Source organism: Tursiops truncatus, chromosome 16 (genome assembly GCF_011762595.2).
Source record: "Tursiops truncatus isolate mTurTru1 chromosome 16, mTurTru1.mat.Y, whole genome shotgun sequence".
Taxonomy (NCBI): Eukaryota; Metazoa; Chordata; class Mammalia; order Artiodactyla; family Delphinidae; genus Tursiops; species Tursiops truncatus.
In genome coordinates, this window is record NC_047049.1 from 77,167,642 (window position 1) to 77,187,231 (window position 19,590).

The following is a 19,590-nucleotide window of genomic DNA, read 5'->3' on the forward strand; positions in this document are numbered from 1 at the left end:
ATGCTTTGACAGGTAGCATTCTAAAAGACATAGTTGGCCTGTGAGAAGTCTCTCAAAAATTTCATGCAGTATTAGGAAGAACATTGGACAGGATCTGAAGACCCAGGTGTGAAGCCCTGTGACTTTTGGGAAATCTCTTAACCTCCATCTGCCTTAGGGTTCTTATCTATAAAATTCTGAGGAGGTACTAAGATCATTCAACTCTCTGTGTGTTGATTCTCTGATAGATTTTCATTCTCAAGTAATTCATAAAATACAAGCTCCATGGCAGTGTTCCTTCACTGGCAGTCAACTTGTTACTTCCTTCAGTGTTAGTTGAAAAAACTTTAAGGATGGCAGTTACTTCTTATAAATGGTTGTGTTCCAAAGGTTCATGTCTAAGATAGTTATTCAGACTGTAAATGATTTGCCCTTAGAGACAACGTTGTATGAGGGATTTATATCCATAAGGCTGTTTAATCTACAGTATACCTGGAAGTGGCGTTGTGAGAGAACCCCGGGAAGAAGGTTTGGGGAGGTGCCGCGATTACCTCATCAAGCTTAACTGGCCTACTGTTTGCCTCACATGCTGCTACCCTACTTTCGGAGCCCTTGCCCCAGACCGTCAGAGAGCCACCTCAGATCGCTTGGCGGTGCAGGAACACCTTCTCCCCTTGCCTGACAGGGTACTGGGCGGGGGTGGGGTGGGGTGGGGGTGCGGCCAGCTGTGTTGCTAGCAGTCCAAATTGGAACTGTCAGTTCAGTTCCCCAGGGGATCTGGGGGAGTTACTCAGACTCTGTAGGGTCTGGCGGAGTTCAAAGCCTTAATCACATTTTTTTCATGATACCACATTAGTATCTAAGGAGCTGGAGACCACAGTCCAAACTTCATAAGGATGTGTGTGACATCCTGACTTCCAACCAGATATAGTTTAAAGCAGAACTCAGAAACTCAAGTTCAGTGTTTGTCAAGAAGGGCCTGAGCTCTAAACAACTGCTATAGTCTAAAACAACTGTTATAATTCCTGTTGAAGTTATTGATTAAATGGAAGTTGAACATCCTCCTCAAGTATGGTGAATCAGCAGTAATTACCGGATTGTGCGAAAAGGATTTATCTTATTGCTAAAGTGGTTTTTAACAGATCTCTGATTCAGCTATTTAATTTAGAGCTTTGTTAAAGTGTCACATCCTTTCCTAACTCTCATTTTATTTTAGTTATTTTTTTGATGTGGACCATTTTGAAAGTCTTTATTGAATTGGTTACAATATTGCTTCTGTTTTATGTTTTGTTTCATTTTTTTTGGCCCCGAGGCATGTGGGATCTTAGCTCCCCAACCAGGGATCGAACCCGCACCCCCTGCATTGGAAGGCGAAGTCTTAACCACTGGACCGCCAGGGAAGTCCCCCCTAACTCTCATTTTAAATTTCAAGAATTTTATAAAAATAAACCCACAAAATATATTTTAATTTTTCATATTCAATGACTATCAAATTTTACTTCAATTTTCTCAAGACAGTATTTATCTACTATAACATAGGTTGTAAAGATGCTTATATTAATAAAAATATACATAATAAAATGGATAAGCAACAAGGATATATTGTACAGCACAGGAAAATATAGCCATTATTTTGTAATAACTTTGGATGGAGAATAATCTATAAAAATATAAAATCACTATGCTATACACTTGAAACTAATATAATGTTGTAAATCAACTATACTTCAATTGAAAAAAAAGCAAACAAGCTACTTGCAAGAAGAAAAAAAAATTTGGTATGTAAATAGCATCCTAATAAACTTTCTGTCTTAAGTCTGTAGTTGGGAATCATTCTGATGGTTATTACCTAACATATGTAGTATGACCAAAAATTTACAGGGTAAAGCCTAGATTAACAGACGTTTGCTTGCTTAGATGTTGTATAATTTAATTCAACTGATACGCGTTAACTACTTATTCCTTAAAGAGAATTCTGTTAATCTGAACAAGCTCAGTTCATAGTATCTTCTCCCCTCTCCCACACAAGTTTCCTGTATTTCAGACATATGGCTCTGTGTTGTGGTTACAAAAGTGTATAGAGAGAGATTTTTAAATCTTGTTTCCTGGTGTACGGATTGCAAACTAGTGGACTTGAGTAAAGGTTCTGGGTAACATTTAGAGATAGCATTTGGTGTTAAGGAAACTTCTTTGCCCACTGTCTAATTTTTAATTGACCTGACAGAAGAAAGGCTGTGTCTTCTAAACCTGGGTTATTTTAGTTCTAGTTAATTAGCTCCAAAAATATCGTATAACTCCCAGGACAACTGTCATGGGATCTTGAACCTGTTGGCTTCAGCTTTTGTTACCTGTAGAATGTGGGGTTGGAGAATATGATGTCTAAAGTTTCTGCCATTGTGCAAATGTACGCTTCTAACTTATTCATGTTTATTCCTTTATTCGTGTCATTTATGAAATTGTATAAATAGTGTTATCATTTTTCTCCTCCTAAGTTTTTTTGATTTTTAGTAATGTGTTGCAAAGAATGTGTGAGATCTTTGGGAAAGTCATTAATTAGTCTCTAATCAATATATATTGAACTGTGGAGAGATGGGATTTAGCATAGCTAAGAGTCCATATGAACCAACCCTTATTTCCATGAAGGCTGCTTCAAATCGTAACAGACTCTGATTCAACAGAACTCATTGAGTACTAATTATTCCGTGCATTATTTTGTTTAAGCCTCACAATAATCCTGTGATTTGTAGTACTCTCCTCCTTTTCGGTACATAGTACATTTCTGAAAAATATTCTTTCTAATGGTAATTTCTCTAATACTGTTGTAATTAACAGATTTAGGCAAGTGCATAGTATTATTTTAAAAGACAATGTACCAGGATTTTTGGCATTTGATGAAAGATTAGGAATTGAGTGCTTCAGGTGGCACTGTTTGATAAGAAAAAAATAACGCTTTTTAATCCGGCTATAAGAATAAACTTCATTGTTATAATCTTTTTTTCTTGTCTTCTTCCTTTTACTTCTTGTTTTCTGTAGAAGTCACAAGGCAGGGAAAAGATAAAAAATGCAGGTACCCTCTGCTTTTATTTTCAGTGTTTCCTTGGAAACTACATCATCATAAAGCAGAACATTAACATTTCCGTGCTCACTGGTCTGTGAGGAAAGGTTGTAGTGATCTTTTCTCCCTCCAGATGGCACTCTCTGTTGGAACGTGCTCAGCTAGTGCCAAGCCTTTAAAATAGAACTACATACAACATATTCCAAGAATGTTTACTGATACCATATAATCTCCGAAGATCCACATAGCAACTGTATGGGATGGACATCTTCTGGAAAAGGAAGCCAAACTCCACACACCTCTGTGTGACTGGCTAGTAATTGCTTGATTCCAAATCTTCCGCCTTTGTTTTCACCACTGTCACAGTGTTGACAATCTGACTATTCAGAACAGATTCAGAAACTAAAAAAAATAGAATGAGTAATCAGACTTGTAAATATTTATTGAATAAGTAATAAATATTGGTTGAATTAATGAATGGATGAATTAGTGAAAAAGTGAACTGTAGCACAATGGACTCCGCCCTTCTTATCACCATGGCCACTTGTTATTTGACAGTTCTTGAGAAGGAAACTTGGTGACCTTTGGAGTACTTCTTGCCATATTGTTGAGCTTGAGATTTTTTTAAAAAAATTTATTTATTTACGGCTCTGTTGGGTCTTCGTTGCACGTGGGCTTTTCTCTAGTTGCGGCGAGCGGGGGCTACTCTTCGTTGTGGTGCGCGGGCTTCTCATTGCGGTGGCTTCTCTTGTTGCGGAGCACAGGCTCTAGGCACGCAGGCTTCAGCAGTTGTGGCTCTCAGGCTCAGTAGTTGTGGCTCGCGGGCCCTAGAGCACAGGCTCAGTAGTTGTGGCTCACGGGCTTAGTTGCTCCGCGGCATGTGGGATCTTCCCAGACCAGGTATTGAACCCGTGTCCCCTGCACTGGCTGGCAGATTCTTAACCACTGCGCCACCAGGGAAGTCCTGTTGAGCTTGAGATTTTATCTTCAATGGTAAATATAATATCATTGGTTGCACTGATTAAAACACAGAAGTGACAAGGTCTTTTCAAATGCTGAAAGGTGAAGAATGTATGTAGTAATGGCTTGGTGTAGGGGCAGGTGTAGTCGTTCTATATGTCAAGAAAATAAATGTTTGAAAATCCACAAGACTGAGGGTGAAAGCTTAATTCTGTGATCTTTCGGATAATAGGTTGTAGAAATTAATCACAGAAGCAGATCAGAGCTAAAATATCAAAGTCAGCTATCCAAATGTCTGTGGGAAGTCTCACTCAATAAAGCAAAACTTATGTTGTTGACTATTTCATTTCCGGAAGGTAAAGGAAATAATCGGGGAGCTGATACTCTGAGCCTAATTTTGACCCACTGTGAGGGCTTAGTTAGACAGTGAACATAATGGGAATCCTGAGAGAAAAGTCATGTCATTCATTCAAATGATTGCCTTCTCTGTGCCACGTACTATTCTAGATGCTGTAGATTTAGCAGTAAATGCCACAGAAAAATTCCCTGTCATCAAGGAGCTTTCAAGAGCTTATAGTGATCTGTTGTCCAGAAAACTAGCTTCATGGTTACTTGGCTACAGTGACCTTTCACTTCACCTCAGACACTGACTTGCAGGGTCACAGTCTGGATGTTGTCATCATCTGGAACTGCTTGCTTCAAAAATCTGCGAATTCCAGTATCTTCCGTAGCACATTCTCTGTTCTTCTCTCTCATAGGGATTGATTACCTGTGTGTCAACATTTGCCTGGCGTCTTTCTCTTCCCTGCCCAGCCTGTACACATTTTGACCATATGGATCGTTCTTTCACCTGTACCCCTGATTCCCTTCCACTTACGCTTCTGCTGCCTTCACCCACCAAAACCCTCATTTCAAGACCAGTGATACAATCTGTATTCTCTCCTGTTAGATCCAAGCAGCTGAATGCTGCTGGAGAATCTCAAATAGCTGAGGAAATTGACACCATCAGAAATTCACGTTTACAAGCGCATCAATAAATTCTTTTATTTATCCTTGGTCACCATTCTCTCCATCCTTGTTTTCCTGCTGCTCATTTTGCTTTTTGATACCAAACTTATTGTAATTCTTCCAAGGACTTGACTTGAGCCTCTCTTCCTGTCTGTAATGCCTTTCTTCTCTCCTTGTCTCCCTTTACCTGTTCTGCTTTTTCTTGAAGATTATCTCCTTCATGAAGCTTCCCTGACTCCTCAGATTCGGTTCAATGCACCTTATCAGTATGCAGTACCCTGTGTGTTGGTTTGCCTTTGCCGCCATAACGTGATCTTCCTGAGGGGCAGAGACTGGGACTGCTTTCACAGTGTGTGTTCTTAGTACCTGGCACAAAGGGAGTGTTTAGTAAATGATAGCTAAATGAATACATAATAAACAGGAAGAAGAATATGAAGCAAAGCTGGAATATAGAGAATTGGAAATGCAGAGTTCCTAAAGTTCAAAGAAAAGATAGGTAAGGTGCCATGGATACAGTTTCTAGAAGGGAAAGTGGTTGTAAGATGACCATAGACTGGTCTTTATGGAACAATTGGAAGTAATATGTGAAGAAAGGTAGAGGTAAAGTGGCCAATTGAACTCAGATTTTAAAATAACGTGCAGAAGAAGGATATGAAACAAATAACAAAAACAAAATTATTTATATATAAAAGAGGAACACAAACCTCTGAAAATAATGAGCTGAGGTTTTGAAAAAGGTTAAGGCTGACCTTTTTACATTTTATATATAGAAGATGAAAACAACAGGCAAATAATAGATTCTTCCTTGAAACAAACTGACCCTATAATCAGATACAGAGAGTAAATGAAACTTCTCAACTTCTGTTTTCTTTCTGTCTTCTCTGACACGAAGAACGGTCTACACACAGACTAATAAGTGTAGAAGTAAGAAGAATAATAGAAAATTTAAGCCCAAGAGTGAGGAGGAGATTGTATCAGAATCTCTGGTTGCTCTAAATGAATTCACATCCCAGGTTCAGGTTCTGAGAAAATTTGTTAATGTCATTGCTGAACTGGTAATCTTTGAGTTATTATGGTAAATTTGAAAAATTTCAGAAGGCTGTGGAGGAATAAAGTTCCAAAATTATAAAAAAGAGTGTAGATTCCATAGATTTTAGTGAGTTTGAAGTTACCTTCACAAAAGATTCTAGCGATCATTTTAAAAGATTTGCAAACGTTTACAGAAGGACTAGACAGGCGGTAAAGGTTAAGGGGATTCTCTAAAACTAATTCATGCAGATCACCCAGTTTCTACTTTTGATGGGGATGTACAGATACACATCAGGAAAGTGCTGTAGCTGTAACATACGTAGATTTCCACAAGGTGTTTGACATCATCTGTTCTATCCTTCTGTTCTTGGGGACACAGTGGAGAGTGGGACTATAGTATGGGTACAGTTACTGAACAGCGGAACTTGATCTTAGTTACTAACTGGCAGCCATGTGGGAAATCTTTTAGGGGCTGCAGTTTTGACCCTGTTCCACTCATCAGATTAAAACACCTCCCACTTCTGACTCTCAGCTGGTAAACTTGTGGTTTATTTCACTGAGAAGATAGAAGCCTCCAGATCTTGGTCCTCCCACTGCCAGATACACGAGTGTTCCTGCATCTGTACTCATGGACTCTGTCATGCTTCTCACTCCATCGGATGAACTGTCACCGTTGCTTCCGCTTGCACATTGGATCCTCTTCATTTTGCCTCCTCGTTGGCCCTGGTATGATCTCCTCTCATTCTAGTTTTTCATCTATTTTCCTTTCTCTGTTGGAGAAACATGCCGTACAAACATGCTATGATATCTCAGCTTACAAACATGCTGTTATATATTTTTTTCTTAAAAAAAAAAAGAAATAGCCAACAACGACTCCCCTATCCAATGTCCCTTTCAAGCTACCACCCATTTCCTTGCTACCCTTTTGGGCAGAGCTTCTCTAAGGAGTTTTCTAGACCCCTTGCCTCCATTTCTTCACCACTCTTCGCGACTCCCCTGAGGCCACTGTTTGACACGGTTGTCTGTAACTTCAGTGTTGCTAAATCCAGCGGTCAGTTCCCAGTTTCCATCTTACTCAACCTCTCAGCGGTATTTGACACAGTTGATCAATCTTTCCTGTTTCAAGTTTTCCTCCCCTGGTTTCTGGGAAGGACCACTCCTGATTTTTTTTTTCCCGCCTCACATGTTATTTCTTCCTGGTCTCCTATGCTGGAATCTCCTTGAGTCAGTGGTGTTAACCCCAGGGCTCAGTCCTAGAACCTCTTCTCTGCCCCACTTACACTCATTCTCTGGGTCCCTACTGTTCAATACCATAGCCACTAGGCACAGTCCCCATCATTGCAGGAAGTTCTGCCAGACAGCACTGCTCTGGGTTGTTTCATCCATCTGGTCTCATTAAACTGCATCTATATGCTGATAACTCCCAAACTGACTCACCAGTCGCATCCTCCCAGTTTGGTATATCCAGCTGCCTGCTTGATATCTTTTACTTGCTTCCTGAGAGACCCGTCAAAGTTGACATAGCTAAAGGCGAACTTTATTTTCCCTCCCAACTAGTCTTACCTGTCCGTGAACTGCGCTATTCTGTCTCTTTTTTTGGGGGGGGGTGGGCAAGGAAAGGAGGGTGGGCAGGAAGGAGGCTTCCATTCCTTACGAGAGTTCCAGAGGAACACTCCTGTTTCTTCTTTCTACATCTTACTTCAGTCCCTGAGAAGTAGGAGCGAGAGGCTTTTCTCACTTTTGTGGTAATGTTTAACTTCTCTCTTTCTTCTCTTCACTCAGTATCCAGTGCATCAAACATACACTAATCTCAGAGCCCCGAAATACTCTTTCCCCGGATACCCACACGGGCTGTTTTCTTACTTCATTCAGGGTTTTGCTCGGATATCACATCTTCAGGCATTCCTCGCCAGCCCTATCTGAAGTAGCATTCCTGTCACTCTGTACTCTTATTCTGTTTTACTTTGTTTTCATAGCACTTAGTACTACTACCTGACATTAGAATGGGTTTATTTTTTCTGTCTCTACCCCACTAGAATCCGTGAGGGTAGGGATTTTATTTTTGCTCTATAGTCAGTGTCAAAAATAGTAGCTGGCGTATAATGAATGCTCAATAAACATTTGTTTAATTAAATGGCATATTGATGAAATTTCTGATGACATAAAACTAGGGGTTATAGCTAATACATTGTCAGGTTTTGTTTTGTTTTGTTTTGGGCATTTATATCACTGTACCTGTCACTGAATTAGAGAAAGTGAAACCTGCTATTTTTCTGGGAAGGTCATTTATATGATTAGAGGCATTTTGTTATTATGCTTTTCATTTATGGTAAATTTTAAGAATATAAAAATTCTAGTAATATTGTTGGGAGCAAGTCTTACTTATTATGTCACTATAAGAATAGTTGTATTAAAAGGTGAAAATTGTAATGATGATCAATTTAAAATTTGGCATGATAGTTATAAAGTGCAAAAAGTAATAAGACACAGTTCCTGGCCTTAAGGAACTCATGACCTAGGAGGTAAGACAGTCATGTAGATAAGTGGCTACAGGGTGTCCATGTAGTTTGGAAACAGGGGCAAAAATATATAATGTCCTAAGCACATCTTCAATTTATTTTTTAAAAAACCCTGTATTTTCCGACTTTATGGACACCCAGCATAATATAGGGTGATAAAAGCTAGAATACAGCTGTGAATAAAGAGTGATGGCAGAGTGAAGGAGGGCACAGCTGACTGTGCTGGCGGATAGGATTATGATCTTGGATGGAGTGAGACTCCATGGTTATCCAAGCTGGGCTGTGTAAAATATGGAGCTAAAGAAGCCATGTCAGTTTAAGAGCATTAGAAAAATCCCTCAGCTTGGCCTAGAAATGTCCCTCGGTAAGAGAGAGCAACAGATGGATCCAGTTGTCTGTCAGCCTCCACTTCTGATGGCCAGGCTGAGTGAGCTGGAATCGTTTTAGTATCGTGAGATAAATGGCTCCACCTCGTAGTAGTCCAAGCTAGAGTGTGCCGGTAGTCAGCTCAGTTCATACAAGACCTCCTCCTGCTCATGATTTTTTTACATCTTTATTGGAGTGTAATTGCTTTACAATGGTGTGTTAGTTTCTGCTCCATGATTTGATTGATAATTTCCCCGCCCAAATTCTAGAGTTGAAACTACAGGGATGATGCAGTAGGAGCAGGTCTGGAAGGTGTTTTGAGACTCCATTCCAGGGCTGTTTCGTTTGGTCGAGAAGTTGATGCACTGGTGCTTGGCCAGTGGAGTGGGCGAGTAGGACTGAAATCTAGCCTGTGCTTTGATAGCTGTGTGCCGTGGGCTGCATCAGCCTAGGAGGAGGTGCTTTTTCCCTAATTCACACAAAGTCCTATGTAGTGTAACAGCAGCTCTGTCCTATTTCCTGCCTACTCTATTCTCAAGGGCCTAGAATAGTGTGGTACGAGAACTGTTTGTCAAGCTGAAAGGAATTCAAGACAGTTCTCTAGATTTGAGCATTTTAAAGCAATTAAAGGTCGTTTTGATTTTATAAACTTGTGGTTCAAAATAAACCTTTATGTTTGCCTTATAACTGTAATAAGGAAGTTTTTTCTCATGCCTCTGCCTGGTAAAAACTGTAGAGAAGGAGAAAACTACAGAGAAGCACCTTCTTGCTACCCCAGAAGTAGGAATTTATCCTTTGGTATTCTAGAAATAGTCTTCATTGTGTTATACACAAAAGATTAATTCATTTTTAAAAATTCAACAAGGATAGGAAATTTGGTGGTGGTTTATTCATTGTTTGGCTGTAGTATTTTCTGATTTCTCATATATCCTCAACCTAGATTTCATTGTTAAGGAGACTGATGTTGCCTGATTCTCCTTCCTTTGTAGGGATTTACCTGGAGGTTATAAGTTGGCGGTTGGGAGAAGAGCCGTGGGGAGCTACAGTCAGGTTACCTTTTTCAGATCAAATATGTTCCAAGACTCCATCTCTCAAGACACCATTCTTGAAGCTACAGGCATTTTTTAGTGTGTTCCTGAGATTCAAAAAAATCGTTGTCTGTTTCATACATCAGATATGAAGACTGGCCTCTTGTTTTTATGTCAGAACTTCAGTTGTTAAAAATATTTGTTTTACTATTGCTGTTAATACCTTTCTCCTTTTTTTTTTTTTGGTAGGTGAAGCTTTGTTCTAAGATTATTTGTTTCGTCTAGTTCATGAACTCAAATCATAAAGACCCTAAATGTTACAGAAGTGTTGAAAGATTGGTAAGTATTTAATGTAACATATATTAGCAGTCAAAATCCTTGGTTCAGTCCAAGACTTTGAAACTATATAGTTATGTGACATTAAATTTTTAAACCCCAAAGTGAAAACAGCCAAACTTTCTAGATATGTAAATTGTGGTTTATTCATGCCATGGCATATTGCATAGTGGTTTAAAGGAATGAACTTAATGTCGAGAGGGAAAAGCAAAGTTATGAGAGGATGCATATAGTATATTATTTTTTATTAATTTTTATTGGAGTATTGTTGCTTCACAATGTTGTGTTAGTTTCTGCTGTGCAGCAAAGTGAATCAGTTATACATATACATATATCCACTCTTTTTGAGATTCCCTTCCCATCCAGGTCACCACAGAGCACTGAGTAGACTTCCCTGTGCTTTACAGTAGGTTCTCCTTAGTTATCTATTTTATATATAGTAGAGTATATGTATCAATCTCAATCTCCCAATTCATCCCACCCACCTATAATATACTGTTTATATAAAGTGTTAAAAATAACTAAAACAGTACTGAATATTTTATGGCTATAACATATCAAAATTATAAAAATATGTATGGAAATGATAAACAGCAACTAGAGAGGTGGAAGAGGTGTGGGTGGAGTGTGGCTTTCCTGTACTATAAGGTTTGATTTCTTTACACACATACACACACACACAGACACACCCACACATGGGAACTGAACTGAACATAGCATCATGTTAATACTTGCTAGATCTGAGGTCTGAGCATTGGCTATAACCTCACGTTATACGTTCTTTGCACTTTTCTGGGTATTGTAAATATTCCAAAAAAATCTTTAAAAATTACCATGCAATCATCTTTTCAGTTGACATTCAGAAAGGCAATAGGTAAATTCAGCATTCCTATTAGATGCATAGGAAGAAATAAGTATTTCTTAATGTGCAAAGCAAAAGTGTCCCCATCACCCCTACCAGTGTTGTTCTGCTAGTACTCATGCAATTGAAAGAGTAGAAAGTGTGTGAATATTGGATAGAAAAATTCAGAATTTTTGTTATTTGTAGATGACAGGGTTTTATATCTGGAAATTCTGAGAAAATCAATAAGAGAGTTCAGTGAGAAGTTTGGACATATGAGTAAAGTTTGGATATCTCAAAATAAATCTACTCCCTATAGGCCTCCTATATACCAGTTTTCTATCCGAGTAAGAATGTATCAATATAATGGAAAATAAAATTCCATTCAGAATAATGGCAAAAACCATAAAACACCTTGGAATAAACCTAACAGAAATGTGTGAAGCCTGTTATATGAAGTAACAGCAATTTCTACTTCAAGGAAATAATAGGATAAATGTGCAAATATTGTAAGGATGTTTATTGCAGCTTTGTTTATGATAATAAGAAACTAGAAATAACCTAAATGTCTAACAGTGACAGATTGGCTACATAGTGATAGTACATCTAATAATGAAATATCTGAACTGTATGTAATATATACATGCAGTGGAATGTATTAAAAAGAGTAAGCATGCAGCTATTAAACAGAGTAAAAGAGAGCTCATGGGAAAAGATTTCTGAAATATCTAAATGAAACAAGCAGGTAATAGATCATCTATATGTAACACCCTATATATGTAACTGTGTGTATATTTTATACACGTTTTTAAATCAGGAAAAATATTTCTGCATATATTATAATACTTTTTACTGACATGGCATCTTGTGCTTTTGGGAAGTGGGATTGAAATTATTTCCTCATTAATTGTCTAAAAATTCACATTAATTTTCATTATCTTAATTTCTTGAAGATAGGCCCTAATTATTACCACAGTTGTTTAGTTTTTCACATTTTTATTGTTCGTAAAGTTGCAGTGTGCCTTGCAAATGATGGTGTCTTAGAAACACTGTCAGTGGGCTGCAGTTGTGGAAGAGTTGTTCTTGTGTGCCCATGAGGTGACCTGGGTCATAGCTGTTCACATTGTCAGCGCTTCAGTTGAGTAACATGAATTGTTGTACTATATCTGATGAGTTTTCAATGTTTCCTGGTTATTTTCTGAAATTTTCTACCGACCTCATCTGGTAAGGTTAAGAAAGCCACCAGCATCAAAACTTACAGAATGATGTCAGCCTCTTTGGAAGAAAATCCCTGGAACAATAGGGTAGCACCCTTAAGAAATGTTGCATGGTGGCTGGTCCTGGTGGTCCAGAAGGTGATATTGTATGGAAAATTCTAAGTGATAAGAAAGCATTGTATTATAGTTTAATTGGCAGTGTTTTTTCTTTTGTAGTGGTACACTAAATAATTATGTATCTTAAAATCAGTGACAGATTAAGTGAAATAAATTAATAAAGTTGGATAAATACAGACTGAATATAAATCAGGTTACTTGATTTATTGAACAATTTTACTTTACAAAAGCTTATAAAGAAGTAATATTACATATAATAGCGGCTATTGCTGCATTTTGGGATAATGAGCGATGTACCTTTTTTATACTTTTCTTTTCCTAATGTTCAATATTTAAAATAATGGTACTTGTTATATTATAGAGGGGATTGTTATTGTAACAATACCTAGTATTCTGATGGGAATCCAGGAATTAAGCCATCAGGCTCTTGAATGAATAGGAACCAAAGTAGTATTAGGAATTTCTTCGGTCTCTCCCTTTCATGTTTATCTCCTTCTGCATCCTCTTGGTTAATTTTCACTCAGTTGGCCTCAGCTACCTCATAGTGACCACCACAGGGTCATCTCTCTGTGACTTTCCAGCACAACTATGCCCCTAATTCAAATTCCTTGATTGCCAAGGCCTCTTTGCAGGCTGCACCATACGAGTCACATCTTGCAGCCATTGTATTTGTTGGCTGATCCTGAATCAGGTGTGTGTCAGCTGGTTCGGGCCCAGAGACTGGCAGTGCCTCTTGGCAGTAGACATAGTCACATGGCCCACTGCCTTCTCAGCAGGGACGATGGAAGGTCTTCCCCCAAAGGGTGAAGGAAGACTGCAATACACATTTCATTTAATTTAAGCTGTCAGGTTACAAGGTTCTCAGGGTAACTGGGTGTCTCAAAATTACTTTTAATCCTAAAATTAAACTATTTTGAAATTCTTTGGGGATTTTGTTCTTCATGCTTTTTCCTCTTCTGAAGATTTATACATTTTTTTTTTTTTTTTTTTTGTGGTACGCGGGCCTCTCACTGTTGGGGCCTCTCCCGTTGCGGAGCACAGGCTCCGGACGCGCAGGCTCAGCAGCCATGGCTCACGGGCGCAGCCGCTCCGCGGCATGTGGGATCTTCCCGGACCAGGGCACGAACCCATGTCCCCTGCATCGGCAGGCGGACTCTCAACCACTGCGCCACCAGGGAAGCCCTATACATGTTTTTCTTTACATTTGTGTTTTGCCTCTCTTTTGTCTGCTTTACTATACTGTTTTCCTTAATCCTAAAATGTCACACTGCCCTTTATTTGATTCAGATGTGTAGCAAGAAATGAAGTGCCATAACTTCAGCTGCTAGAATTCTTGTATTTTTATTCACCTGGTGGTAAATCTTTTCCCCACCCACCCCTCATGTGTCTGAGGACTTGGGTCAGTGATTGTGGCTTCTATCAAGTGAAAAACAGTTTATATTTTTAAAAGATCCATTTATCTTTCAAAACATGTACAGCAAGAATATTTTATAAGTTATGCATTTACTTTTATTCTGCAGTGAGGCGTTTAAGAGAGGAAGTCAGCGTCTACCTTAACTGCCACCACTCCCTAGTGTCTTCTCTCCCCGCGCTTTCACGTACCCGTGCATGGTTCCACTCAGCCATTTCACGCCCAGGACTAATTTCTGCCATGTAGGAATATTTAAGGAGCCCCTGACTAGGTCGGAACTATGTCTGAAAAGATTATAAGGTTAGATACCAATGCCCAGTAATTTAAAGTTAGTCTTCAGTTAAAAACAAACAGCAACAAAAGCACATAGTTGTAAACATAATTTTTAGTTTTTCTAATCTCTTTTCTATTACTTATTTTATAGCTCGGTCATGAGCACTGACAGTAACTCATTGGCACGTGAATTTCTGACCGATGTCAACCGGCTTTGCAATGCGGTGGTCCAGAGAGTGGGGGCCAAGGAGGAAGAAGAGGAGGAGACACACATGGCAACCCTTGGACAATACCTCGTCCACGGCCGAGGATTTCTGTTACTTACCAAGCTAAATTCTATTATTGATCAGGTAACATTTTCATATCAAATCATTTTTTCATCACTAAATTTTAGTTAATTATAGATACGTAATTTCTGGGTTACATAATTTCTGAGAGTCTCTTTGAGATAAAGTTCTATCTCTCACATCACTCAGACAAGGAAAAGTAGCCCCATTTGTGAACATATTATTTATTTGGATACTTTTCAAAATGTCTAAAATACCTTACAGTTATATATAACCTTTCTTCTAAAATGGTTTCATATACCCTATGCTTTTTATCCTAATTCCAGTGTGAGATAACTATGATTATTAGTAGAGATAAGATCACGATTCAGAAACATCATGCATTTGCACTTTCAGTAAGTATCAGGTATGTTTTTGAAAAGTTTAGTGTAAATGATATCTAGGGAACTTGACAATTCTGGAGTGAAAAAAGTAGAGAATCCTTTGTGTAAGCTAATAATTACTAAGTCTTTCATCTTGTACACATCTAGTTTTTCATACACTACTGTGTTTGCTTAAACTATGGTAAGACCATATGGTATTTTGCTGTTTCCTTGTTATAGAATTAACAGAATTTTAAAGCTAGTTGGGACTATGGAGATGTTTTCATCTAACCTCCTTTGGTAGGTGAAAGACTGAGATCTGGAAACATTAAGTAGCTCATACAAGGTTAACTTGAAGCCCAGATGTGATTTATATCTATTTCATTTTAGTAGAAAACAAATACTTATTTTATGAAGGAAAAGTCCACCATCTACTAATTAATGCAGTTAGATAATAATATTTCAATTAACTTGAATTTAAAGGATAATAAGGGCTCTGTAGCACCAATATGATGGACAGCTTTAAACGCTTTAAATGCTACTGGCTTTAGATGTAAACTTAACCATTGTAAAATAAAATTTCTTTGCCATGAAAGCATTTTGCTAATAAATACATATATTGGGTGAACATAGATACTAAAATTAAACAGTATCTGTTTTCACTCTAAGCGAAGGAACCTAACAACTATAAATCAGGACGTATTTGTTCACTGTGGTGTCTACCTGTCATGGAATTTTCCAGAATATTTGCAGGTTTATGTATTTTTAAATTTTATTTATTTTTATTGAGGTAGCATTGATTTATAACATTATATAGGTTTATATAATTTTATTCTTTTTTCTGAATGTGGTTTATCAAATGTGACTAAATGTAATTTAATTTTTATATATTTGTATGACTCTTTTTTTTTTTTTTTTTTGCGGTACGTGGGCCTCTCACTGTTGTGGCCTCTCCCGTTGCAGAGCACAGGCTCCGGACGCGCAGGCTCAGCGGCCATGGCTCACGGGCCCAGCCGCTCCACGGCATGTGGGATCTTCCCGGACTGGGGCACGAACCCGTGTCCCCTGCATCAGCAGGCGGACTCTCAACTACTGCGCCACCAGGGAAGCCCTGTATGACTTTTCCATAAATAAATTTTAAAATCAGAAAAAATTATTTGTTAGACCACATATAGTGATTTTTTATTTCAAAATTTTGATGACTTAGTGTGCATATCATGCTCTATTCATCTTCTTACCCCATATTAGGACAATTCAGTGCTTTCTCTCTTTTTTTCTTAAGATACTATATAAGTAGCATCAGAAATATCAGTTACCCAGGAATAAATCTGATAAATTATGTACAAATTTCTCTATAAAATTCTATAAAAAATTGTTGAGAGAAACTAAAGAAGACCCAAATAAGGGCAGAACTACATAATTTTCATGTATTGGGAAAAATTAATATTGTAAATATATCTGTTTTCTCCAAATTGATCTATAGATTCCAATGCAATCCCAATCAGAATCTCAATGGCTTTTTTTAAATGACAGCTTTATTGAGCTATAGTTCACATATCATAGAATTCACCTATTTCATATGTACAATTTGGTGGTTTTTAATGTAGTCACACATATGTGCAACTGTCACCACAGTCAATTTTAGGACATTTGCATCCTCTCAAATAGAAACCGGTGCCTTTTAGCCATCACTCCCCTATCCCTCCCATCCCCCTTGGCCCTATGCAAACATTAATCTACTTCCTGTCTTTTTCTTTTAAGTTGTGAAATATCTTTTAATGTACTATTAAATGATTGAACGCATTCAAGTCATAATTGCAACAACATTTTTTCCTATGGTAATATTTTTTAATGCCCTCTTTCCCCCAGTCACTCACTTTCTGGAATATCTATAGCAATGGTAGTAGGGACAGTAGAAGTAGAAGTAGAGTGAAAATAAATAGCCATTTTAAAAATGAGACTTCTTGGGCTTCCCTGGTGGCGCAGTGGTTGAGAGTCCACCTGCCGGTGCAGGGGACACGGGTTCGTGCCCCGGTCCGGAAAGATCCCGCATGCTGTGGGGCGGCTGGGCCCGTGAGCCATGGCTGCTGAGCCTGCGTGTCCGGAGCCTATGCTCCACAACGGGAGAGGCCACAACAGTGAGAGACCCGCGTACCGCAAAAAAAAAAAAAAAAAAAAAGAGAGACTTTTCAAGAGTTAATTGTTTAAACCAGAAAACGGAGAATGATCCTTTGGTTCTTTAAGGGGAATTTAATTGCGTAAGATTTAATCATTTAAAATGGAATCAAAACACTAGAGGCTGTACAGGAGGAACTTTAGCTTTTTTTTTTTTAATTGGGGTATAGTTGTTTTACAATGTTGTGTTAGTTTCTGTTGTACAGCAAAGTGAAGTAGAGTTCCCTGTGCTATAGAGCAGGTTCTCATTAGTTATCTATTTTATACATACTAGTATATATATGTCAGTCCCAATCTCCCAGTTCATCCCACCCCCACTTCCCCCCTTGGTGTCCATACGTTTGTTCTCTTACGTCTGTGTCTCTGTTTCTGCCTTGCAAACTGGTTCATCTGTACCATTTTTCTAGATTCCACATGGAACCTTAACTTTTGTATCTGTGCTTCTCATGAGTTGGAACACTTCTTGGATACTCTAGAGAAGAGGCAGTTTAAGCCCTTGTCCTTCTATGCAATACTTTTGCTTTATTGACAGATATTTAATATACAGAATTAAGCAGACTTTTTACTGATATATAATTTACATATAGTAAATGCACAGATGTTAAGTGTATTGTTGGATAAGTTTTGACAAATATATACACCTCTGTAACCACCACCCAGGTCAATGGTTAGAACATTTCCACCACCCTAGAAAGTTTTGTCATACTCCTTTTCAGTCAGCCACTCTCCTTCCCCCACTGCAAGATAACCACTGTTCTGACTTTTAACATCTAAGTGTAGTGTTGCTTGTTCTAGTACTTCACGTAAATGTAATCATGCAGTATGTACTCTTGTATCTCGGGGATTCATCCATGTTGATTGAATCGGTAGTTCACTACTTTTTGTTTCTGGTTAGTATTTTGTTGTATGGATATACCATAATTTCTCTAACTATTTACCTGTTGTTTAACCTTTTGGGTTGTTTACATTTGGCTATTTTGAATAAAACTGCTGTGAATATTCTTATAGATGTCTTTGTGTGAATATATTTTCTTTTCTCCTGGGTAAATATCTAGGCATATGATTTCTGGGCAAAGGGTAGGTATTTAACTTTATAAGAAATTGCCAAACTGTTTTTCCAAGTGGTTGTACCACTTTTCATTCTCACCAGCAGTGTATGAGAATTCCAGTTGTTTTACATCCTCTCTAATATTTGACACTGCCAGTCTTTTTAGTATCAGCCATTCTAAGTGAATATGAAGTAGTATCTCACTGCAGTTTTAATTTGCATTTCTCTGACAACTAATGATGTTGAGCAGTTTTTATGTGCTTATTGGCCATCTGTATATCTTCTTTTGTGAATGTCCAAGTTTTGTGCCCATTTTTAAAGTCAGGTTATTCGTTTGTTATCCAGTTGCTGTAATTCTTTAAGTATTCTGGATAAAAATCTTTGTTAAATTGCAAATACTTTCTTTGTGGCTTGCCTTTTCATTTCTTTCTGCATGCAAGATCTTAGTTCCCTGACTAGGAATGGAACCCATGCTCCCTGCAGTGGAAGCACGGTCTTAACCACTGGAGCACCAGGAAAGTCCCACCTTTTCATTTCTTAACAATGTCTTTCGAAAAGCAAAATTTTTTTCCTGTGTGAATAGTGCTTTTTGTATCTTGTCTAAGAAATCTTGGTCTTGCAAGTCCAAAGCTGCAAAGATATTCTCTGATGTTTTTCCCCCCTAGGGGCTTTTTTGTTATTATTTTTACTTTTAGGTCTGTGATCCATTTTGAATTAATATTTGTGTATGGTGTGAGGTAGGAGTTACGATTCATTTCTGCCCCTTTCTCCTTTATAGTTACCCAGTTGTTCCAGCAACATTTCTTCTTAAAAGTCTGTTCTTTCCCCCACTGAAAAACCTTGCCACCTTGGTTAAAAATCAGTTGACCATATATTTATGGTTTATTTCTAGACTCTCTATTCTACTCCTTACCTGTCATCTATTCTTTCACTAATACCATACTGTCTTGATTACTATAGCTTTTATAGTAAGTCTAGAAATTACATGGTGTAAGTTCTCCAATTTGTACTTCTTTTTTAAGAATGTTTGAAGAACATTCTAGATCCTTTGTATTTCCATATACATTTTAGAATCAACTTATTATTTCTACAAAGGGCCTGCTATGATTTCACTTGTGATGTTGTTGAATCCAGAAATCAATTAGGAGAGAATTGACATCTTACATCTTAACAATCCTGAGTTTCTTAATCCATGAGCATGGTATAAATCTCTGTTTGAGTCTTCTCAAATTTCTCTGCAGTATTTTGCAGTTTTAGTGTAGCGGTCTTATATTTTTTGGGGTAAGTTTATTCTAAATAGTTTACTCTTTTTTATGACATTATAAATGGCATTTAAAATTTTTATTTTTCTGTTTATTGCTCATAGAAATACAGTTGATTTTTATACATTGACCTTGTGTCTTATGCTTTTGCTAAATTTATTTATCCATCTTAAAGTTTTTCTGTGGTTTCCTTAGGATTTTCTGTGTAAACAATCATGTCATCTGTAAATAATGATAATTTCACTTCTTTTTTTTAAAGGATAATTTCACATCCTGCCTTGTGTCGACCTGAGGGAAAAAGGTTCAGTATCTCACCA

At 37.8% G+C, this 19,590-nt stretch overlaps 1 protein-coding gene across 1 annotated transcript in view; it reads left to right on the forward strand.

Moving 5' to 3' along the window:
* Nucleotides 1–13,975: 13,975 nt before the first annotated feature.
* The window catches only part of LYST (lysosomal trafficking regulator), a 160,521-nt gene continuing 154,906 nt past the window's right edge, over nucleotides 13,976–19,590 (forward strand). The window contains exons 1-2 of the mRNA XM_073793649.1: nucleotides 13,976–14,166; nucleotides 14,291–14,489. Coding sequence (XP_073649750.1) covers nucleotides 14,147–14,166; nucleotides 14,291–14,489 — 219 coding nt within the window. The 5' untranslated portion in view covers nucleotides 13,976–14,146. The remainder of the gene's footprint in view (nucleotides 14,167–14,290; nucleotides 14,490–19,590) is intronic.